Source organism: Polyodon spathula, chromosome 20 (assembly GCF_017654505.1).
Source record: "Polyodon spathula isolate WHYD16114869_AA chromosome 20, ASM1765450v1, whole genome shotgun sequence".
NCBI lineage: Eukaryota > Metazoa > Chordata > Actinopteri > Acipenseriformes > Polyodontidae > Polyodon > Polyodon spathula.
The window spans coordinates 3,355,434-3,379,750 of NC_054553.1; the positions used below are offsets into that span (position 1 = coordinate 3,355,434).

General features: G+C 43.3%; 2 protein-coding genes across 3 annotated transcripts; one reads left to right on the forward strand and one right to left on the reverse strand.

Moving 5' to 3' along the window:
* Window positions 1-1,730: 1,730 nt before the first annotated feature.
* LOC121295621 (sorting nexin-12-like) lies at window positions 1,731-8,882 on the reverse strand. Of its 2 annotated transcripts, XM_041220503.1 has the most exons (5): window positions 8,675-8,881; window positions 5,009-5,104; window positions 4,654-4,778; window positions 4,105-4,195; window positions 1,731-3,132 (listed from the first exon to the last, which is right to left on the reverse strand). In XM_041220503.1, the coding sequence occupies exons 1-5, from the start codon at window positions 8,837-8,839 to the stop codon at window positions 3,124-3,126; spliced, it is 486 nt and encodes a 161-aa protein (XP_041076437.1). In that variant the 5' UTR covers window positions 8,840-8,881; the 3' UTR covers window positions 1,731-3,123. The 2 variants fall into 2 exon arrangements, with proteins under 2 accessions (XP_041076437.1, XP_041076436.1); XM_041220502.1 differs by having other exon boundaries at window positions 1,731-4,195; window positions 8,675-8,882.
* Window positions 8,883-10,746: 1,864 nt separating this feature from the next.
* LOC121295412 (forkhead box protein O4-like) lies at window positions 10,747-18,492 on the forward strand. The gene is made up of 3 exons (XM_041219987.1): window positions 10,747-13,030; window positions 13,306-14,834; window positions 16,137-18,492. Exons 1-2 carry the CDS (start codon window positions 12,593-12,595, stop codon window positions 14,812-14,814), a joined length of 1,947 nt encoding a protein of 648 aa, XP_041075921.1. The 5' UTR covers window positions 10,747-12,592; the 3' UTR covers window positions 14,815-14,834; window positions 16,137-18,492.
* Window positions 18,493-24,317: the final 5,825 nt, after the last annotated feature.

The following is a 24,317-nucleotide window of genomic DNA, read 5'->3' on the forward strand; positions in this document are numbered from 1 at the left end:
GCAATGACATAGCTGCATTTATTTAAAAAAAAAAAAAGAAAAAAAAAAAAAAGATGTATTTTTGTTCGTTTTCCTTCTAATAACAGTAAACCTCGTGTGCACCAAGGAGAATAACCCCGGGCATTATTCAGCGTACACTTCATGAGGTACAGTGTAGGAACGGGATTGCACGAAAACCTTCATTGTAAAGGCCCAGGTCAAAAAGCAGCGGGCCAGACAGGTTCAGGCCAATCTGTTCATTTGTGTATTTTTATAACCGGTACAGTATACTGGCGCAAATCTATACCACGCTTCAAAATGTAAAGTATCACAACATATAGTAAATAACATTAGATGCGTATTTTCTACTGATTATACTGTACTTCAGAATTTTTTTCTTGCCTCTCAAATATAGCTAGACACGCCTATGGTACCTTTCCTGACGTTAAACTGGTGACATAAATACAGTATTCGCAGTGTGATTCAAAACCTTAAACCAAAGCATTGCAACAATCACTAGATAGTGCGTGTGTTTGTATTGTTTAACTATGAATAATCAGCACCGCATGTTTCACGACACCAGACAGGTGACAGGTTCCAGCACCTGGGCTTTAATAGCAGTAGACCACGCCCCTTAAAGGGACTTGACCCTCCAGTCAAATTGACTAGCATGTTACTCCTTTAATTAACACCTGTTTCACCTTGGGGGTGAAAACAACCACACATGCATACAATCAATAGGTGAAAGACTCTATCCCATTACTATGGTTTCTTGGTGACAGGTGGATCTCGTTTCCTGCATCTCTGTCTTGCTGGATGTATAGAAGCTGGGAAGTTTGCAAAAGCACCAGACCACAGCTTTGGTTTCACAGCGACCCCTGCTGGTAAACAGGAGGACACACATATTAAGAGGCCCTAGCTCTAGCCTGGGTATGCGGTATGCACGGCTCTACGTGTTCCAGGTTCTTCTTGACCTTTCATTGCCGCCGAGTCTCCTCAGTAATGTTCAAGTTTAACATGGTCAATACAAACCTGTGCTGTACTCCTCGGAAACTCGTGAGTGAATGGTGGTGATTGTGCAGCTGTCTTCTGTGTTTGGAATGATTGTGGAAGGGACTCGTGAATGTCTGCTCCAGTAATACCAGAATTTCTAAACCACAATTTAAACTGCTGTAATGTTTTTATTTTTCTTTCTTTCTAGGAATATCAGAATAGAAAACGTAAAACCGCAGAGTATCAAATAACTGCCTCTCCCAACTCGCTAACAACCATTGGCAGTACTGGTCCCTGTACTGCCAGGTACTCATCAAGACTCTGATTTATGATTGGCAAACAGAGCAGAGGTCGGTAACACTCTTAACATTTCAAAAACACATTGCAAATTGCTCATCATGGGTACAATATGAAGAAAATCCACCCTTCACCGCTCTGGGTTAATAGCTGGGGGAAACAAGGTCCTCAGCCATATACAGCCAAACATGTCACATGGCTTCTATTAGTCATTGCTTGTAATGTAACCCAGTGTGGAACCCCAATGCTTTCTTTGCTGGTCTGCGTCCATTCCCCAGAGAACTCTGCTTAACACATGCAGGCAATCACCTACTCACAGCACTACATGAAATGCTCCGGGCTGCAACCAACAAGGTTATTTTTAGTGTGAGGCGCTTTGCCTTCTTCCTAATAGGGCTGGGGTTCTGCTAGGATGAATAGAACCCAAGCCAAGGGGAAAGAAATTGCACACGAGTCTCTGCTGGTTTTCACAGTGGTTTATATGAACATGAGTATTTGACATGACATTTCTCTTGACATCAGATCAGAGACATTACTTTTATTTTATTTACTGAAGCCCAGGCTAATTTTCACAGCAGTTACATATGTGAAAAGTAGCTAAATAATACTACAGTGTAAATATTTATATATAAAGGATAATGCAACACAAGCATGTTTTTATATAAAATGTACTCAGTCTCTGTTTGTGGAAATCAAAATGTGGTGGGAGGTTTCAGGAAGACATGTCTCTTTCTTATTTGTGTAATAAAGGGTTACTGAAGATCGATTGGGCACTACAGTGACAAATCAAATCAGACAAGCAGCTTTGAGCACCAATGAAGTCACAGGATTTCTAAACCTACTCCAGAACTGAAAGGCAGGGGGTCACTCTAAAAGGTTATGACCCCTTAGTGGTGGGAGATTCATGGATTTCTTTTTAGGCAAAACATTCAAAAATATAATGGAATATGAGATATAATAATAATAATAATAAAACCCCATTAAGGAAACTAACAAAATATTGAGCAACATGTCAGTTACAAAAACAAACAAAAAAACTATTTTAAAGATCTGCACATAAAGGTTTAGCGTCTCTCATTCTAATGCATTCCCATTTCTTTAGCACTTTACACCCCAACTTCAAGAATGCCAACCAAAACGGGGGTGGGGTGGAGTAAGTGGAGCTGCTTCTGAATTAACAGGGAAGGTGAACAATAAAGTGGAAAATACTGCTGTCCGACAACGTATCTCTGCAGCTTCCTTATTAACCATTATCACCAGCGGCTGCTGTTGTCATACTGAAAAAGGGCTGGGAATTGGGTCATATAGACATGTTTTTTTTTTTTTCTAATATGTTTTTGTAAAAGAACATTGTGTTCACTGAACCTCAAAGCCCATGTACGCTCTGAATCAGACTCTTGTGCGAGCGAGTGTGCACGTGCGCCGACAGAAGCACACAACTCTGCTGTTAATACACGCACTACAGGTGGTGCCAGTGGTGGTGGGTAAAGTGGTAGACAGCTTACCTGCTGTCCCACCTAGCTGTCTCAATGTTAGATTGGTAACACACATTATTAAGAGCTGTGAGCAAACAAACCATTTTAAAGTCAGCTGAGAATTTCATCCAGATTTAGCAAAATGCAGTCTCCCAAGCATCGCTGCATGCGCACACACACCCTGTTTGTGTTGCTGCATCTTGCTAATGTTCAAGCAGTTGATATAGATATATACAGTATTTACATGTACATACAAACACAAAGAGAGCTGAGTGTAGCTTGTTGGTTCACCTGTGTTGAGGCAGCGTTGGCTTTATCGTGATGAGACTTGCAATAAAACAAACGGCTAGGACCTGGTGGAATGCACAGCTTCTCTGGATCACTGGGGCTACAGATTCAAAATGAAATTAAATAACATTTACTTATTTGATTCAGTGAAGGTTGAACTGTTCAGAGGTAGATTTTGGGATGTAAGAACTAAGCTAGAGAAACTGAAACAGCACATTAGTAGTACCATGCCCTTCTAAGCTGAAGACCCTTGATTCAGTGTGAGGGCAGCAACATCCTACCTCCATCCCTTCTGTAAATTAGGGATGAAAAGCAGCATGATCGCTGGGTGATGTGGAGCTGGAGTTCTTCTGCTGTACTCTTTGAGGTCACCCATTACTTTTCTAATCTCCTACCCTTTCTGGGACAGCTGGGTGGGTAGCAGCTGTAAGTAACCCTCCCAAAATTTGATTTTGGCTCCACATTCTGCCCCCTAGTGTACGACCAGGTCATGCATGTATACATTAATAAATCTTTGAGTAGAATAGGGCTTTGAGGGGGGCGCAGTGACTTGCAGGAGCAGATTATTAATTCAAGAGGCAAAAGCTATAGATTTGAAAATCAGAATTCCCTTCCATTCCCCAGCTCTGAACACTAGCATCTATGCAAGGCCTGTGCAGTGAAGCCCATAAAAACGCTCCATTGCTTAAAATATTATTAGTCATGAGGTCACACTTCCTCTACTCTAACCAGAGAGCCACACTGCCTCCCAGCCAGTCCTCCCGCTATAACCACAAACCCACACTGCCTCCCACCCTCTCTCTCAGCACTACATCCACACTCCCACCCAACACCCATCACTTATTTAAACTATACTTGCAAAATTGAAAAAAGAAATAAGATTCAAGCAAATCCCCCATAATACTGCTTCCCAATATAATGGGATTACAAAGAGAACAAATGTAAGAAATGCAGAAGTGAAAGCTGCTTTTATACATATAATCTGAGTGTAAAAATAAATGTTACTTTGCACGAGAGTAAGAGTGGAATGGAAGAAAAGAGCTAAGGGGGAGCGCGCCCCCTACTGGCGTACTTTTCCCGGGACGTAGTTCCTGTCGATGGTCTCCTCCTGCAGGAACATGTGCAGGCAGCGTTCGTTCTGCGCCAGGGGGTGCCCAGCTATCCTGCAGAGGAAGCAAACAGACAGACACAGGCACGGTTTACTATCCTGGAAGTTAGGCACAATAACATTCTCAATTTCCATTCTCTACCAGGTGGGGGCCCCCAGTGGTAAACCCAAACACATTCAATCTTAAAGCTGATTTTACTACCACCTTTCAACAAGTAACTTTACAGACAGAAAACTCCCAGTCCTGGAGGGCCATCATTCCACGCCAGGTTAAAAAGAGATAATGAACTACTTCAGGGTCTGGGTAGAGGGGTAATTGATTCAATTAAACAATACAGAACAGGGCTGAACCAAAGACCAGGAGTGGAAGGACCCTGCTCTAGGATAACTAATTAAATAGTTTCACAGTGACCTACACTGAATAAACCACAAATGGGCACAGATACACACTTCATACTATCAGATGAGGGGTGTGTCTCAGCGTGCGTGCGTGCGTGTCAGTCTGGCACGTACTTGTTGATGAACTGTTCCAGGCCCACCCGTCGCTCCTCGATGAAGGATTCCTCAAAGATCCCCTCGTCCCCTCGAAAGGGGAGCTGCCTCTTCAGGGCTTTCCCAGGCAGCGGGGGCACTACGATCTGAAACATAGCCAACACAAAAAGCGCTTCACACACACACACACACACACATTAAAACCTACGTCCGGATCCGATCTACTGAATGCACTGCTTAGCGTTCTACAGAGACAGCTGTAGCTGCACCGAGAAACACCGCAGGTCTGTTTTACTGACAGACCCTGCCCTGCACTACAACTAATACAACACAAACAAGATTAACCAGGTTCACCTGGTCTTGCTCACTCTCTTACCTTGCTGTCTCTTTCCAGCTCATTCTTTAACCATTCGAAATCGCTGTACCTTCTCCTCACACAGGAATCCTTCATTTTAAAGATGGGGAGGTTGGTCTGTAGAAGAGAAACTGATTTGATTTGTACGTGTGCATGTTACAACACAATGCACATGGCTGTTTAAGGTCTGCCTTATGTCATCTACACGGCCCTATTATTCATTTACCTACTCTCTATTCTAGTAGGTGTGCTCTATAAAATGATCCGTTTCTTCAAAGATTATTTTCCATGCTTATTAACTATTGCAGCAAAAAGCTTATTTGGGTGAAGCATGGCCAACAATGAAACAGAAAAGTCATTCATAACAAAAACTAAAAAGCTTTACAGGATATTAAAACAGGGAAAAAGTTAAATATTGGGAAAAAGGTAGATAACATCCCTTTAAGGGTTAGGAATTTGTGGATTACCGCTCTCTACATTTCAGAAAATAAATGCAAACCTGCTAAAGAACACGGATTAACTGTGCAAATTCAGGAATTCAAGTTTATTCGGGAAAACTAAAAAGTGAGTTTTGAAGAGTCCCTGGAGAATCGTACTAGCATTTGTAAAAATCACTGGTAAACTACTTCTTCAAACCGCAGCAGACACAGAACACTTGCACAAGAACGCTAAAATGCAGTACCAGCAAGTTTTACACAGCAGTGGCTTTGCACGACTCACTGTAAGACAAGTTCACTCCAGGACTCCCTCCCTCCCTCCCTGAAAGCCGTTGCGACCTTGTGTGTCTTACTTCCTCTGATAAGCTGTTCCTGCCCCTTCACTGCAGTATCTCCCTGTCCCTGCCTGCGCATCCTTCCTCCCCTCCCTGCGCTCACTCTCTCTCTCGCACACACACACACACAAAGTATATTACCGGTTCTGCAAAAGCCACCAATATATATTATATTAATGCTGCTGCTGCTTACAGGCAGGTATTGCAAAAAAGCAGACAAACTGTGAGGAAAGTAGCAGTTTTGTTATTTGTATTCTATATTTTTTGTGATATCAGCATGTTCGTGGCGGACCTCTCGCTGGTTATGGAAGCAGCGAATGCTACATTACTCACTAGATAGAAATGTCGTCGTAAGAGCTCCCTATCAGAGCAGTGCTGCCCTGACACTAATTCAACATGAAATCAGCTCAGCCCTGGGCATCTTCTACCCTTCTAATTAGGCATGCTTTGTTCTTCCTCAAATGCGTTATAGTCCTCGATCCAATCAGACTTTTGATGCATCACTCATGGTTGAAGTTATCCAATAAATAAAACCATTTTTCAATCTCCAATACAAAATTGTACATTTACTCATTTAAATTTTAATTTACACAGGGTGGGATTAGTATTTTCTCTGCTTAACTGAATAGCTTTTTAAAATGACTGTACACAGCTTGGTTTAGCAGCGAGGTTAACAACAGGGATATCAAATACTGAGGTTTGTGGACAGGAAGGGAAAGTTTCACTTCCCTTGAGAAAAAAAATCTGTTGACGCAACAAAACACAAGCTGCACAGTGCATTATTTAAAAGCATCCCTTCACCATTTCATTATTGTTACTATAGCCTCCAAAAACTAAGGGGTCCACGTTGTACAGAAGCAGAGCACAGGTATTCACTTTAATAGCAGCTGCATGGAAACAGGAATGTTATAGTGGATTCAAGCAGGGACGTGCTGTAGAGACTGCAATTTAACATTCACCACACTCTCATTTACTCAGTTATTGTGCAAGCATCTTCAGGCTCTGTTACAACCTGCAGGATGAACACACAAAGGGCTCCAGTCTGCGCCACGTGCTGATGTATTGCGCGGGTAATTCACAAGCGCTTCGAGGCGTGACTGCGCACAGTTCACAGATACTCCACACTATCTGTGACACATTGTGTTTTGGGGACTGAAGCCATCACTGAGTTGCGCTGCCTACTCCTGACTGTTCAAACAAACTCAGGAGACGCCCTCCACAGAACTCAAATACCTTGTTCATTTTCTTTGTTGTGACTTCCACAGTTTATCTTAGTACATCATGGCTAAATGCTGATGTGACTTTTTCCATTGTGTGGGTTCTTGGACCATAGAGCATGCTTCTTTGTGGACCTGGCACACAAAACACTGAACCTTTTCACTATGTGTCAAGCTGAACAAGGAACTCCTTTATTGAGTATGCAGGAGAACAGGACAGACTTATTTTCTCTTTTTCCATATATTAATACAGTACCTCAGACTGGAACCTAGGGATATAATGAGGTTCCAAAGTGATTTCCATGTGTTAACATAGGCACTAATAGGGACCTTGAGGTCCTGCCAGAACTGACAGGGTTACATTTACAGCAACAGATCTGTAAACGTGCAATTGTGGAAGCCTTACCCATGATTACTGAAAAACGACATTGCAAATCAGAAGAAAAACTCCTTGGGGCTATCTAGCAGCGTTTTGTGCATGGAGGAAGGAAAAGCTTCCGACAATAACACAAGGAAGATCCTTTCCAACAGACAGCAAATCATTGCCAGCAGTTCATTGGCAATTAATGCTGACATCAGCAGTGACTGGGGTTCTGCAACCAGTTCAAATAATTGAAATAAAGCGCTACGTTACAAAACCGACACCCCGCTATTGCATCATTAAATTACAGATCAATTTTCGTCACTATCGCCATATGGGTGCAATCTGATTGTAACTGTGGTTACAACTTAAACCCCTGCGCGCAATGGGCTTGAACTTTGCACTTAGAGTGGGCAGCTTTCAAGACGCTGTTCAGCGCAATTACCGATAGCAATATACTAGTTAATATTCTCCTAAAAAGTTACTGAAAAACATTTAAAGATTAGCCAGAAACGACAGTTAATAGAACCGTGTCAAACTACCCACACCGTCAATTACAACCATACGTGTAACCACGGGCTGCATTCCGGTGTATAGGAAAAATACAACTAACCAGCACAGAGAGTGGATCTTGTAATAAAACATGTAGCTGCTTCTGCTTCGTGCAAAATACAGCTGATTCTTAAAGCGCGATTCTGGCCTCCCGCTTATCAAATGAATATTTACGTTGCGAGATCAGAAAGAAATGGCGTTAGGACAATTCTTCGCTGGGCAGAATCGTGACAGGAAAACAAATAAAAATCAAACTATTGGATCAAGACCATTTCAAAAGCTCGACCCGGGGCTGGCAATGTTGCTACAGTCTTTTTGTCAGGTAATCTCTCCACCCCACCAATAAGCTTTTAGGAGTTTAACTGCCTTTTTTTCTCCTGTGTGTAGAAATACGTTTCTGAGCTCGGATGCATAAACAGCAGCATGACTGGTCACGATTTCCTACACGCTAATCCTTCAGCTTCGTGTGGGGAATGTGTCGAGAGAGGTCGCTTCCCCCACCCACCATTTCATAAAAACCAAACAGGCCGGAGTGAATCCCCGGATTTGCATATGCATTTCGTATCGTACCAAGACTCTTCCAGAAGTGTCTGTTAAAACCGGCGTCTGCAAAGTTAATTGTATTTTTTATCAGTTCGGCCATTCTCCTAGTCTTTAACGAGGGCCGTGTGTGTCAAAACCCGCAGACTCGGTTTCGACTGAAGCCTTCCTTCTAACGAGGCCCGTACTGAATCCCCGGACAGGATTTCTCTCCCTCCCTCCACCTCACTGCTCTGGCGACTCACCCGCATCCGGAGCTCATAAGTAGTGTATCTGGTCCTGCCGACACCGATAGTCTGTGGATTGAAAACGTCAATTTCGAGGAAGTTGCTAGGCGGCCCATAGGCATCGGTCAAGTCCTGCGGTTTGGAGTTTAGCCGGCGGGTGTCAGCTACCGTGGGTTCAGACATTTTCAACTCCGAGCTGCCGCTTGTGGACTGAGATAGCGGAACCTGCCCCCTCAGCGATAGAGAGCCTCGAAAACCAATAGGAGACGAGAAAATACAACGGCACCGCCCCTGAGATTGATCGACGACAATTTTAACAAATTAAAAAACAATAAAATAAAAAATGACCATAGAGGATTGGTCACCCACGCAGCCAATAAGGACGGGGGAGGGAGGAGGAACGACAAACTACAACTCCCAGCAAACAGCAGGGTTTTTCTATTTCGTGTGTGTGTGTGTGTGTGTGTGTGTGTGTGTGTGTGTGTGTGTGTGTGTGTGTGTGTGTGTGTGTGTGTGTGTGTGTGTGTGTGTGTGTGTGTGTGAGATTTCGGGTCTACGTATGTAGTAGCCTATTATTTCTGGTAAATTACGTTTACAAATGTTTTTCATTGTGTATTTTTTTTTTTTTTTAATAATAATATTGTTTATCTTTAGCACTTTTGTCATTCACATGCTGTGAATTCGTCAATGCAAATAAAGTTTAAACTGAAAAGGACTTTAGTTTTGTTTATTCAATGCTAATTACAAAAGTGAAAACCTGAAACAACAAAAGCATTAAGGTAAATTAAACCATTTATATTATAAAGGGGGGGGGGGGTCAACTTTAATTAACTGGCAATTTAGATGATATGCCATTTATGAGCATCTCTGAGATACATGTCAATCTCTTATTGACTATCTAAATCCCTTTGTGACGCAATCACTTCAGAACACCCTAAAAACACTGGAGGCGCGAGGTTGGGAAACAGTCTTGCGTAAGAATTGCTGTCTGGGGATGATATTGCCCAAGAAGTCAGGATGCGCTGATCTAAGGCTTTTAGCACAGACTTCACATGCTGCCTGTGAGTGACTCATCTCCCAGCTGCATGCCAAACAGACAGATTCACACGGGACACGAGAAAAACAAAAACACACACAGAGCAACACCCTGACCGGGTATGGGTATTGTTTCCATCACTTTTTTTCTCTGGAATGTAACAATGTCTGGAGTGAGGCTGCACATGCTCATAAGAACTGTACACTAGTGTCATTCTAGTTTAGAAAGCGAGGCTGTTGCTGTTTTTGGCTTGTGTTTGTTCGACGTGAACGCACGCTTTTGACACAGACCTTTTCAGCGCTAGTTTCGCCTAACCGGTGCTGTTCACAGCCACCCACCCTCGTGTTTTTTTCACAGCCACCCACCCTCGTGGTTTTGCTTTTCCTTTGGGATTGCATCACCCGACTCTTCCAATATCCGCTCCACCCACAGATGTGACGTTGAGACGTCTGCGCGAAGCATTGTGGGGATTGTAGTTTGCGTCTCAGCCCGAATCTCTCTATGTTGTACCGTGTTTTATCATGTTTTAGGAACGAGAGCAGGTCGTTTGATCTTTGTAGAGTTCTTTAAAAGGATAGTCCGACCTCACAAGGGTTCATTTAGCAACCCTTCTAATTGCTTTGCGAGACATACAAATGGTTTTGTTTTGTTCTCACTTCTCTCCATCTGCTTGCCCATTATGGTGCTTGTCAGTTCAAAATACACAGAAACATTATTGTTATCCACTGTTCGATGGATAGCACTTTCGTATACATTATACAATACCAATGCATAATTACATCCAATATTTAAAACTGCTGATCTTATCGTGAAGATTCAAACGTGGTGACTGTTTTCAGCAGATTCTTCCTGTTATCAATCACAGCGCCTAACCCGTTTTGGATCATCTGTGTACCCCTAAAACACAAACGAACGCATTTATCTGCATCTATAGAACGGGTTGTATGTAAGCTAATTTCTCGTGTACGATTTCGTTTTTTTTATTTTTATTTTTTATTTTAAACTACATTTCCCAGCTTTCCCGGGAACTTTTCACACGCCTGCGCAGTGTGCATTGCCCCACTGTGATAAACATACGTCAGACGGGAGTCTTCGTCAAAACAAAACAAAACAAAAAGTACTTGGGACGGAGAGTCTGGTTCGAGAGATGAGGAATTAAGAAGCCGGAGCTCGGTTAGGGAAGCGCTGTGGTTCGGGGAGTCGCTTTTTTGAAGTGTTATGAGGTATTAAACGGAGCCGGAGTGGAGCCGCGGTTTTATCTCCAGTCGAAGGGGTTCGGTCGGGAGAGAGTGCGCGAGAGGGGCTTGTGCTGGAAGAATATGGCAGACAGGAGCACGCGCCAACCTGCACCGCCGGTCTTGCAAACTTAAAAAAAAAAAAAATAGCTTGCTTTTATTTTTCCCAGACCAATTTGTTGAAGCTTTTTTTTTTTTTTTTTTTTTTTTTTTTTTTTTTAAATCTTTTTGTTTGCTGGGGCTGCTAAATTCCGCGTGTGACCCAGCAAGGCGCTGAATTGCATACCTGTTTTTCGTAACTCCCGAACGGATTTTGCGCTGTGAAAAGCGCGGAGATCATTGTGGGACAACTTCATTGTGACATTTGAACTTCACGTCAAAGAAGGATCGAGTCTGAACGATAACCGTTTTTTTTTTTTTTTTTTTTTTTTTTTAATGCAACAACACTGGGTTGTACGGTTCTGCGGTGAATGGCTCGGAGTAGTTAAATTCACACGCTGCTGGTTCACACTGACTTGTTGAGCTGAGCAAAATAAACTCGAGCCAGAGTTTCTGTATTTAGGAGGATTTTGGTCTGAAGGTGCGATGCAGAGTATTTTGGATGCTGCTGGTAATCTGTTGTAAAATTGGGAGCCATCGTATTTGCAAGAGCCGAGGCTGAAAGCTGTCACTCAGCCCCCACACCAGTGACACCGCTGTGCTACCAGTCGGAGTCATTCCTGCTTGTTCTGCAACAGACATCCCACTGGCTCCACGCTATTGTACAGTGATTCTATTGCTCTATGCAAATCTATCTATATATAAAGTATATATTTTAAAGTCTATAATTCGCATTTAAAAACACGTTTAATTGGAAGTCTGAGCACAGTAAATAGGATTGGTTTTGTTTCGGTTTGGTAACTATATGAATTATTAATTGTGAAGGCCACCTGTTCGTTCTGAAGGAGTTTAATGCACAGCCGTCACCTACAGCTTTCATATCGGTCTTTGTTATTACATTCAGGAATACTCCAAGCAGCTTCTTTATCAAGGGGCCGATTCAATAAACACATTAAAAACACCGATTAACACAGGTAACGGAGTACTGAGAGGTGCCGGCGCCAGTATTCGCGTGTTTGAACTTCTTTCTTTGTAAACGTGAAGAATAAGGGACTGGTTTATTTTCACAGCTGTAAACAGCACTGTCCAGATGTTTTAATTCACCGACTCATTGAAGAATTCCTTTTGTGTCTGTCTTTTTTTTTTTTTTAAAACCACAAACAAAAACAGCGTGTCCAGACTGTTTCTCGCGTCTGCAGTAAAGCGGTAGGTTTTACTATCACGGAGATTACTTGTCCCTTGAATCTCCAACCCGTGGTTATGCAGATTGCATTCGTTAATGCTGCCGTTCTGTAAGGGACCCCTTTGTGCAAAGGATGGGGACTCGGATGATGTAATCAGGGTTTAGGGGCAGCTCCCTGAACGTGACATCTCTTTATAGTTGTTATTTTTTGTATTATTGTTATTAATATTATTTGGCTTTGTCAATGCTATTTTGATACAATATCTTTTGGGACATTTTAAAGAAATTCTTTGTTTTTATCTTGGGTACTTTTAAAACCGGTTTTAGTTTATATATATATAATATAGTAAATTGCTCTTATTCAAGAAAAAGAAAACAAAACTATGGAGGAAGAGCAGACAATTCCAGTTGAAATCGACCCGGATTTTGAGCCTCAGAGTCGCCCTAGATCATGCACCTGGCCTCTGCCTCGGCCTGACATATCCACTGTCAAACAGGAGGGGGGCGATGGGGCGGAGTCGGCCGCAGGGACCCCACACACTGAGGAAGAGAAGCAGGAGCATCTGCCAATCATATCAGAGCCTGAGACAGCAGCAGTGCCTGAGGGCGGAGTTCAAGTTGGGGTGGGCGGAGCTACCCCGAGGAAAGGCTCCTCCCGCCGGAATGCCTGGGGGAATCAGTCCTATGCAGAACTAATTAGTCAAGCCATCGAAAACTCCCCTGAAAAAAGACTGACCCTTGCCCAGATATATGACTGGATGGTCAAAACAGTGCCTTACTTCAAGGACAAAGGGGACAGCAACAGCTCTGCAGGATGGAAGGTTATCATTTATTATTATTGTTATTATTATTGCTTTTTTTGTTATTATTACTATCTTATTGCAAGTTAGAGATTGCATGCGTTTGATTCTCTAATGGTGCACAAAATTTTAAGGGATGCCACTTGTGGGGAAATAAATGGTTCTTGTAATTGAAGAGCACTATGCATGATAGGGGTGATGAGTTTATTGCTCTGAAAAGATCACAAGATAAATAATCACTATGTATTCAAAGTGTATTAACATATACTCCTTCCCCCTCCCCCTGCCCTCTACAGAACTCCATCCGCCACAACCTGTCTCTGCACAACAAGTTCCTGCGCATGCACAATGAGTCGACCGGCAAGAGCTCCTGGTGGATGCTGAACCCGGAGGGGGGGAAGACCGGCAAATCCCCCAGGCGTCGCGCAGCCTCCATGGACAACAGCAGCAAGCTCCTGAAGAGCCGAATCCGCGCAGCCAAGACTAAGAAGGCAGCAGCCGCTGCCACAGCAGAGGGGCCTAGCGGGGGCGCGGACAGTCCCGGAGGAGGCTCCCAGCAGCAGTTCCCCAAGTGGGGCGTCAGCAGCAGCAGCCCTTCTTCCCGCGGCAGCGTGGACGACCCTGATATCTGGACCAGCTTCCGGCCTCGCACCAGCTCCAACGCCAGCACCCTGAGCGGCCGGCTGTCCCCTATCGCCCCTGGGCACGAGGACGATGAAGGCCTGGCTGAGGACAACCTCCACTCCACCCTGGCTACCTACTCGGCCACCAGCGTGCCTCCCACCCTCACTGAGACCCTGCTGGAGGAACTGGAGTTCATCGACGGCCTCAATCTCATGTCCTCTCAGCAGCAGCAGCACAGCAACAACAGCCTCTCCGCCAGCTCTGCCGGCACCACTGCCCTCCCCTCGGCCACCACCCTGCTCCCGAGGAGTGCCAGCTTCTCCTCCTATCGGCAGCTCCAGCAGGACAAACGGGAGCAAGCTGCAGTAGCAGCGGCAGCAGCAGTGTCGGTGGCAGAGGTGATGCAGCAGAACAAAAACGCAGGCAGCACCACCGCCACCAACTTTGGCAACTCTCTGTTCAAGCCCTCGCCCAACCCTGCCGGCGCCAGCAGGGTGGGCGGGTGCTTCGGAGGTGGTGTTGGCAGGACAGAGCGCCTTCCCTCCAGCCTAGAGGTCCTCCTGACCTCCGACTCCCCACCCCCCAGCGATGTCATGATGACCCAGGTTGACCCCTTGATGCCGAGCCAGAGTGCTGCCAACCTGCTGATCCTGGATGGCCAGCTGAGCCGAAAAGGGGCAGGGCAGCAGCAGCAGCTTTTAGGGAAGAGCCAGGAGCAGGGCTCCCTACTGACTATGTCACTCCAGCAGCAGCAGCAACAATACCGTGCCCAGCTTGGGAATTCTGTCCAGCAGCTGGGATTGGGAATGCTGGTCCCGGGAATGGGCCAGGACTCTGCCCACCTGGCGGCTCTGAAGGCGCAGATGGCCCAGGGTCCCGGCAGCCCCTCGGCGGGGTCGCTCCTGGGCGGGATGCCCTCCTCGTCTGCTGGGGGGCTCCCTGGAATGGGCCCCTTCGGAAGCTCCGGGTGCTTCCTCACAGGACAGGACAAGCTGCCCACAGACCTGGACATTGACATGTTCACGGAGAACCTGGACTGTGACGTGGATTACATCATCAACAGTGACCTCATGGACGGAGAGGGCATGGACTTCAACTTCGACCCCATCCTGAACACCAATCCGAGCTACCCCAGCCCTGCCACCAGCCAGGCCTCCTCCCACAGCTGGGTTCCCAGTTAGTCCCTCGGCACCACTTGCAGGTATGTGTTTGTTTAGCAGGGGGAGGGACAGTGCAGCACAGGAGGACTGTTTGTAGCCATCTGTTTCAGCAACTGGTTGTAGTGCGTGACTTCTTCAAGCAGAGTTGCCCCACTCCCAATGTCTTGATCTGAGTCCCTTGTCACCTACAGCTAGTTTCTTGAATGGATTGAACCAGACTGCTGTCATGTATGAAATTGTTTTTAGGAATCTTTCAGAAAGGTGTTCTTGTGAATAGGCAGGCATGTTTGAAATCGTGGCAGTGTTTAAAATGGGTAGGGTGGGAGTTCAGTACGTTTTCAGTACAAAAGGGAAAATGCCAGGAAATTGTGCAGACGAGCAGTGAGAGAAATTTTAGAAAAGGTACGTCTATAATTTCATTGCATGGCTGCTCAAATGCAGAGTAACTGCGCACGTGCTATAGCATGATTTTCATCTTGAGATGAAGATAAGAAGATGAATCTGCAGTATTTATTAGAGCTAGCTCCTTGTGAATCATTGTGTAAAGCTGTGCTCCCGCCACCCCCGTACTTTCTCCAGGTTCTGCTGAGAACTCTGAAATGCTGCAGGCGGGGAGTGCTAATTACTCAGCCAAGCTCTTCCTGTAGTACCCTTTAATAACCCACTCTCCTCTTCACTTAGCCTTACTCTTTAGTTCAGTGCTAGTGGATGGATCTGCTGTAGCAGCAGTGCTCTGTCCCACTCCACTAATGGTGAAGCATCATCTGAGTGGCCCCCGTCCTGAATTAACAGGATGGAGGCGAGGGTGTTTACTGGCAGATTCCATTTCGAGGGCCCTCCAGAGCTCAATAGCTGCGTGTAGATGAATCGACCCTGGGCACTTTGAGCTGTGCGGGTAATGAATTTGTTTGAGAGGCCTTCACTGCAGCACACCGCCTCACTGCCCCAGTTCTGAGTCACGACCTCAAGCAAAAATTCAGCAATATAACAATAAAGTAAATGAGAGATTCTGTTTTAAGTGTGTGTCAGTGGATTCAGTATCCAATGTCCCACAGGTAAATTGCATACAGGGAGAAATGGAGTGGAAGAGACACTGGCAAACCCATTATAGTCATTTTCAGAAAAAGCAGTAATTTCTTTTCATCCCCTTTTTTGATGCATGTATAGACTAGTACATACAGCTGTGCATTCTTCAGCATTGTTTCTGTGGAGAATATTGGGCGCAGTTATTCTCCCCATTTTGAATGTAAGTAAATCAGCTGCATAGTGATACCTATTCTGCAGCGTGCCGGTCGTTGTAGTCTGTTGAATTGTCTCATTGGTTTTGCTTTTCTTTCACACAGGATTCTCCAGAGCCTCATACCCCATGCAGGTCCTTCATGCCGCTGTGCGGACTGGAAGCTGAGCTAACAGCCCTCGCAGCAGCTTCGGAAGGGTTATGAAGACACTTGGCCATACAAATCACTGCACAAATATTTACAACAATATATATATATATAGATATAGTCCGGACCTCATTTTTGTGCCATGTGCCAACCAAAAAACGAATTTCAGCTTTCCTGAACACATTTTCCTGAGAGAGTGACAGAGAGAGAGAGGTACTGTGCAGCCTGACACTCTGTGCTGCAGAGTGAACACTGTGTTTGTGTATTCCCTCCTGCATGTATATGGGGTGGATGCCAGCAGCCTGCTTTTTTGACAGGCGGCTTGGTACATGATGGTTACAGTTGGCATTGCCGGCATGCTGAGGCACTAGCCTGCCGCTACTTCAGTGAGTTTGCTGGTCTGTGCAAACAAGGCAGCGGCCCAGCTTGTGTTTAATCAGTGCAGATTGGGAGGAGGGGTCATTCAGCGGGGAGTGCGTTTGTTTGTGCTCTTTCAATCGTGTGTTTGTTTTATCCCGTATATTATTTTCATTGTTTAAAATAGGTGGTACGATTTTGGGTGTCTTTTAAATATGCCGACATTTATAAATAAAGAAGCCCACCGATCCTTTCCCGTGGGAAGAAACTAAACAGAACAAAACAAAGCCTTTGCTGTTCTCTCCCTGGTCATTTTGAGTGCGGTGTTGGCGCACCAGGGCTTAGCAACCGATTCAGCAGCAGGCTGCAGTATGGAGCACAATGGGTGTCCTTCAGAAATAGCCTGGTCTGTACAGACAATAAAAGAATCTATTCTGGAATGCAACACAGTGAGTTCTAGAGCATTCGGGAATACTGTTCTAGAACTTCTCCGATGATCTTTTTGCAATTTGAAAACAAAAACAAAAAAAAATTGAAATTGCTTTTGTTCTTTGTAAAGTGCAACATGTAAATAGCTTTATAAACCCAAGTCTTTTAAAAAGGAGAAAAGGTACCATTCACTAACATTATTTTCTACGTATTTTCTAAGCGAATCAGGCAGCCCATTGTCACCCTTATTCCACAAGGGTGCGGCTGGAGCTGGGTTTTAAATAATGGCTTGTTTTCTATTCTTGAAATTATTTATTTTCCGTATGCTAACCTTATTTTGTAAGAAATGACTTCAGTACGTGAAACAAGTATTTTTGATGATAGTATAATCAAGATTGAGGTAAACTAGCTAAATATTGCATTTAAAGAGATTATACATTTTATATTACACACATGTGTATATATATATATATATATATATATATATATATATATACACACACACATTATACACATACTAAAACGGGCAGAGAACTAACAGTCTCAGCCCATTGGTAACGGTAGTTTTCTATATATTCTTTTATTTTGTGAAAGATAAAATCAATGTAGATTTGTACATAACCGAACGAACACTAATTTGACTGCGTACAGAAAAGGAACAAAACGGAGAAAAGTATTTCAGCATCAATAAGCTTACAATTGCTTAAAAGCAAATGCATGAAAAAAAAAAAAGAATAAGCAGGTTTGCAGAGTGAACTTGAAGTTTGGAGCAGCAAGATCACTTATTAATATTACCAGGAGAGCTTATGGTTGACCCAATCTTAAAAAGCGTTTGTGTTTGAAACGTGCACAAACTTGCATTATCAGGGAAATGTGCAAAAAGAAAAAAAAAGCAAATATATTTTGGGTGCATCAATTACTAAAGCAACAAAATCATTTGAATATATGCATAATGCGTGTTTATAAAACATTTTAAAAAGGAATGGTAGAAAAAGCCCATGGATTTTTTGTTCAGTCGATGTAATGAAACGGTGGGTTGCAGTTCGGTGCTGTGATTCTTCAGATGAACCCGTCATTAAGTAGCATGTCTCTGAATGGCTGCACTGGTGCTGTGAGTGTGATTCAATCCAGGTCTCAAGGTGCAAGTGAGACGCATCAGGAGTGTCGCCTAAGTGGTACTGTAACCTGGAGAGCCTCCTTGAGAACACAGGAGCGACTGTGTAGGACTGCAGGCCACTTACTGACCCACAATACCAGTGTCATTTACATCTCTACAGGGCATGTGTTGGGTTTCATAGGTCATCAAGCGCTCCTCTCAGCTGCTTCATTTTGAAGTGATTTCCATCACGTCTTGTTAGACACAACCTGTTTGAAATCTGCTTAAGCGTGAACTAGCCATTAACTCTCAGGGTGTTTACAAAGGAAAAGCATTGGCTGGTTATGAGGAGGAGGATAATACAAAAAAAAATCTTTTCTCTATATTGTTTTACAAAAACAAAACAGCTTGCAAAAGGGAGAATTAAATATATAAAATGTATAAATAAGTATTTTCTTCCCTGAAAATCTTTTATTTGTTTACAAAATTAAGAAAAAAAACAACGGATGCAACAGAGCGACTTCTAAACCGTTTCACTTGGTTTCTTAATCGTGTTGCTGTTTCTTATTCTTCATCACCATGTAGCTGGATGGCTTGAGACTGTTAATATTATTATTATATTTTAAAGAGTTGAAGTATTGATGAAACTGCTTTGTTTGACAACATGCTTGATATATCAGAGTGAGCCGAACTGTTGTAGGAGCACCAGGGCTGAATCAGTGCAAAGTGAACCTGCCCTGAAACAGTGAGGTACCCACAGTGACTGTACCCATCCATTACAGACAGAGATGCACAGCCTTCAACAGATACCACCCACACCAACTGCAGTGCAGTGTGCCAACTCACTGTGCTTGGCAGTGGGGTAACAAATAACTAAAGATGACGGGACACCAAGCCACTTTTCCAGGAACAGCGGCTTGAAACCTGGTTCCAGGAGACCTAGTTTGAGGCAACTGTGCTGTATCAAACCCCAAGTCCCCCATGGTGTGCCTTGCAGTGGACTGAAACCCAGTCTCCTGAAACCAAGCTCCAAGCCGCAATGTGGCTGCATGTTCCCTCAGATTAAGATTTGATAAATATAATGTGCAACTTTAGCTGTTTCAGCATCGTCTTTTTATCACAGATTATGTTGTTTGGTACTTTAAAATAAAAAAGAATCTGCTAAAAGTGTAGCAAAATGTAATGGTGATTGCAGGTGTCAGAGTGGCTGCTCCTGGTGTAGTCCCTCGGGAGGTGGTTTTGCCAGTGCAATGTGTATTAATATTAATCTTTTCATGTTTTGTATTTTTTTTTTTTCAACATGTTGAAAAGTAGTTTCAACACAAACCTGTACTCATCCCTTGTGTTTTGACTCCGCATCGTTTTAGTTGTTTATTGAGGGGAGACTTTTGGGGAGTTGTGCATAGCCAATCCGTGTGAAATGGAATCATTTCATTTTAATTCAGGACATGTTTTTGTTTTGTCTTTTTTTAGCTCTCCAAATCCCGCTTTACATATTGTAAAGTTATCTAAGATATGTCTGATCGTGGAAGAACAAAAAAAAAACGAAAAAGAAAAAACAGGAAATTCTGTATCGTTGTTTAACAAATTAAAATGAATTTTTATCCAAACTGTTCTGTGTCCTGTTGTGTTTGTTTTTTTTTTAGATAAGAGGTGACTGAAGCTATGTTTTTGATTAATGTAGATGTGCTGTTTTAAGAGTGGTGTGTGTGTGTGTGTGTGTGTGTATATATATATATATATATATATATATATATATATATATATATATATATATATATATATATATATATATATATATATATATATATATATATAGGTGTCAGGGACTCTGATTCTGTTTGGTCCTACAACTTGGCAGACTTACTTATTTTTCTTGTTTTATTTAGATTTTTTGTTGTTATTATGTATTGATATTATAATTTTCTATTATTACTTTGTAATTTTTACTTTGATGCTGGAGATGTCTTTCTGTTGTAAATCCACATGTAAAGTGCTCTGAGATGCCGTGGTATAAAAGGCACTATATAAATAAACAAAAATTAAACCAATGTGTTTCAATAAATTAAATTAAATGGTTTGAGGATTACGAAATCGTGAACATTCAGACTGGAGGTATTCGCCACCAGCGATCTATATAAAAGAGAAGTAGTTTTATTTCATAGTACATGGTTTACGAGGGACTTCATCCTATCAACCCCAGCCCTTCAGCTATTTGTAGGCACCTATTCATAACTCCCCTTGCAGTGCCCTTGACATTTACTCACATGCTTTTAAACTCCTGGCAGCCCTCTCCAGCTGTGCTCATATACTGTGGGTTTGAGTCATCAGAAAAAGCAAAACAACCAAGACTGCAGACCCGTGGACTGCAGAATAAATCCAAATGCATCGAGCATTGAGGACGGACAGGCATCTCCAAACGCATGGAGCACTGAGAAAGGACAGGCATCTCCAAACGCATGGAGCATTGAGAAAGGACAGGCATTTCCAAATGGGATGTTTAGAACATCAGTGAGCTAGCATGATACTCGTTTGAAATCTTTAAACCATTTCCGTGTGAATGGGTGTTTTCGTAGTCTGACTCAACCTTGCCTCAAAGAAGTGCAAGATTAAAGTGCTGAGCGGGATCTGGGAAACAAGAACCATGTGGACGAACGAGTGAGTCAGCTAAACAAACAATTAAATAGATGTCATGAATCTTGAGTACACACCACAGATAGCCTTAAGAAAACATACTAGTTGCAATAAGATTATCTTTCTCTGTACACTGGTTTGAGTCTGCCTTCCTGTATTTCACACAGAAAATTAATGATTCATTTTCTCAGGGCTGTCTTTCTCCTGGTTTCACAGCCAACGTTTGCACTAATCTTGAATGGTACCTTTGGCAAGGCAGTCCAGGATTAGTGCTGTTCGGGATCTGTGGAACAGCGGGTGGCATTCAGAAAGCCCTCAGTGATGTCACAATGTACTGTGCTGTTTCACGGATTGTGGAAGCTGCTGAGAATCCAGAGCTGGCCTCTCATTGCAGTGTCTCTCGTTTCAGGTGACAGTGCATACTTTAAACTGGCAGAACACAAACAGCATGGTTTTATAACTAACTGGAGTGAGGATGAATACAAGAGTAGGATTGATGTTCAGTGTGGTCCAAGGCAATCAGTCAATCACTTCCAACAGACAGTTCCAGAACAAATAACGAGGGGGAGGGAGAGAGAGGGATAGAGGGGAGGGAAGGGCTCACACAATGGTTCTATTCATTGAGAGCTAGGATTTGGAGTCCACGCTTCTAATGGCCCATGGAACAGCCTCTGCAGGGCTTATCAGAGAGAGAGAGAGAGAGAGAGAGAGAGAAAAAACACTGCTGATGCACACACCTCTTGCATGGCTGGAATTAACATCCGTATAGTAGCAGAAGGTAGCAGTATCATCGTCTATATATATATATATATATCTATATACTATATATATATATATATATATATATATATATATAATATATATATAGAGGTCCCCTAAATGGGTGACTCTGGCTCCGGAGCAAAATATACAAAGGTTCCTGGAAAACAATATACAATTGCAATGCACAAACAACACAATAAAGACAAGTGTGGTTCAAACTGAATCAGCGACACAGATCAGTTGCTATAATACACTGAATGTACGTTTCACTGCGCCATATCCAAACGTTAACTTACTGTGTTGCAAGGAGGATGTCCACAATAGGATTCCAGCAATGTAGGACTCTGGATGCATTTGTTATCCGAGAATTGTGCGAAGTAACAGATTTCGTTTTACGCCCCATTACCGCCTGTGCATCTCTCACACTGTTGGGATGTGGTGAAGAAGTAACTCTGTTATTAGTAATTCAGCTGGATGCAAACGGATTCCTATCTTAAAAACCCCAAACTTCAAGCCTTAAATACACATTACAGTTGGGTGTTCTTTTTCCTAGGTATGTATCTACTTTTATTCATTGCGGGCTTTAGAAACGGATACCGCGAGTGTCGATGTATTACAAGCTGAACGTCACACGCATGAATTAGATTCAAATAATTTTAAATGTTGTTAATCAATAAATATGAGCGGGTTGTTTGGTTTTTGTTTTGTTTTTTTCCAGCAGGGGGCGAGCTGGTACTGCAATAGATAAAGAAGAGCTCCCTGTCTGTCCACCTTCCCCATCTAGTGGTTAAAAATAGAACTTTTGAATCGGATATTTTAAAAGTAACTGAACTGTGAAGACACATCCTCGCCAGCTGTTGCATGAGAGATTCTTGTTATTTTAGTTTGCTTTCAGAATGGAACATGTATATTTTATTACATACTTCGCAGCAGCTTAGACTGTGTAAGTATCTCAGTTTACTTTACAAAGCTATTAGGTTATTTTACAGTGTTTAGAAATGATGAAGGTACACTAGCTAGTCAAGACAGCTGGCTTGGTTGCATTTAAAGACAAAAACATTATAGCGCAAACTATTTTAGTTTGCCCTCTGCTTTCAAGCTCTGTGGATTTTTTAAAGGGGGGTGAATTTATATTTACTGGATGACTAATTCAGTTTAATCTGCTTGACAATCACTTCACAGTAATGGGACTTTGTAACGGACCTGTTTTTACGTGGTCCTCTTTAATCAGCTCCTGAAGCAGCACGGCCAGCTGAAAACCAGCGCAGGCCATTGCTGGGGTTTACCTGAGATCAGACTCCCAGGTGCACGTCTGGGTGGCTGTTTATAGCAGTGACACTTCCTCTAGCACTCCCCATTTCCCCCTCCCTCTCCCCTGCCGTCTCACTCCCTCTCCCACTCCCATCCTCTCTCCCCATCCCTCTCCCCACCACTTCCTCTCTCCCCCCTCTCTGCATCAGTAGTTGTGTTCCTCAGCCTCGCCCTGCAGTTTGTGTTGGCTTTGTCTCCGAGATGTGATGTTGTTGTACTCTCTCTTACATGGGAGGGGGGTCTGGCCCGCTCTCTTTAACCCTACGTAATGAAACATACATTAACAGCAACAGAAATGAAATGAATGGGTTCTGCCGAGGCCCTACAGGACAGACTCAAATCCAGCACAGACTCCTAACAGTCAGTCAGAGGGGAGGGTATTCTGCCTTCTCATTGTTACATGCAAGCAGGCTCACTCAGCTGTCTCTACTGAAGCTGGTTCTGTTAGAGGCTTTAAACACTTGGAGAGGAATGTTTTCTGAAGCACTTTTTTTAAAAAAAAGCAGCTTTAGATTCATTTGCAGTTGATTTAAATGTTTCCAAGCACAGACAACCTGACCCTTGTAAACACCCTTGAAAAATATTCCTTAAAAATATTCCTTAAAAACATTCCCCCCCCCCTTAACTTAATGAGGCTTTCCTGGTATGTGGAAATTACTAAATAAAGTAAATAACTTTTTTTGGTACTGCTAGGTTTGTATGAATCTGTTGAAGGTGAAACAGCCAATGCTTTCTCATCATTAGCTGACACCACTGTTCAGATAGGTACACTCATAATAAAAGGAGGCCGAAATAAAGCAATAAAAACACACACACACCCCCGAAATGGAACATGTCAAACATATTTATCTTTATAGAAAAAATAAGTCTCTTTCTTTTCCAAAAACAATTTTTTCTTGTTTTTTTTTCGTTTGTTTGTTTGCTCTGTTTCAGGTTTTGCTCATACATTTACGTGGTAAATATTGAACAAAGAGGCTGTGGTCATGCACTGCTTCTGACTCTCCGTCCCGGCGCCTTCACAAAAGAGGTGGGGGCAAAGTCAAAGTGTTCCGAGGGGGTGCTTTGTGTTGAAGTGGGACAGGCTGCTGAAGATTGTCTTTTTGGGGAAGGGGATGGGTCTTGTGAACTGTTGATAAAGGGGTGTGTCTATCCCCTCTGAGTCCTGTGTCCATTGGTGCTTCTGTTTTCTGGGAAGGTGCTGGAGTGGGTCTGCATTGTGATGTCACTGGGGTTAGATCTCCTGATTTGCCAAAGAGTGAAGATCAGCCAGCCAACCAGAGAGGCCTCCAGTTCAGTGAACTGTGGGATTGCTGTTAAATCGTTTGGCACCAAGGCTGCGTTGTGGTACCGAGATAAATCGGTCAAATTCGGTTCAGTCCGAAGTGACTGTCCACTGCTTTGAGTTTCAGCCGCACTGTGTGTTGTTCTTGATGAGATAATACTGCTGGGGTGGCCCTCTCCAGAGCTCAGGTGAGCACAGTGAGTGTACAGTACACAGAACCCGGACCGGGCCACTAGAGAGGCACTAGCACTGGGGCCGGGCTCACTTC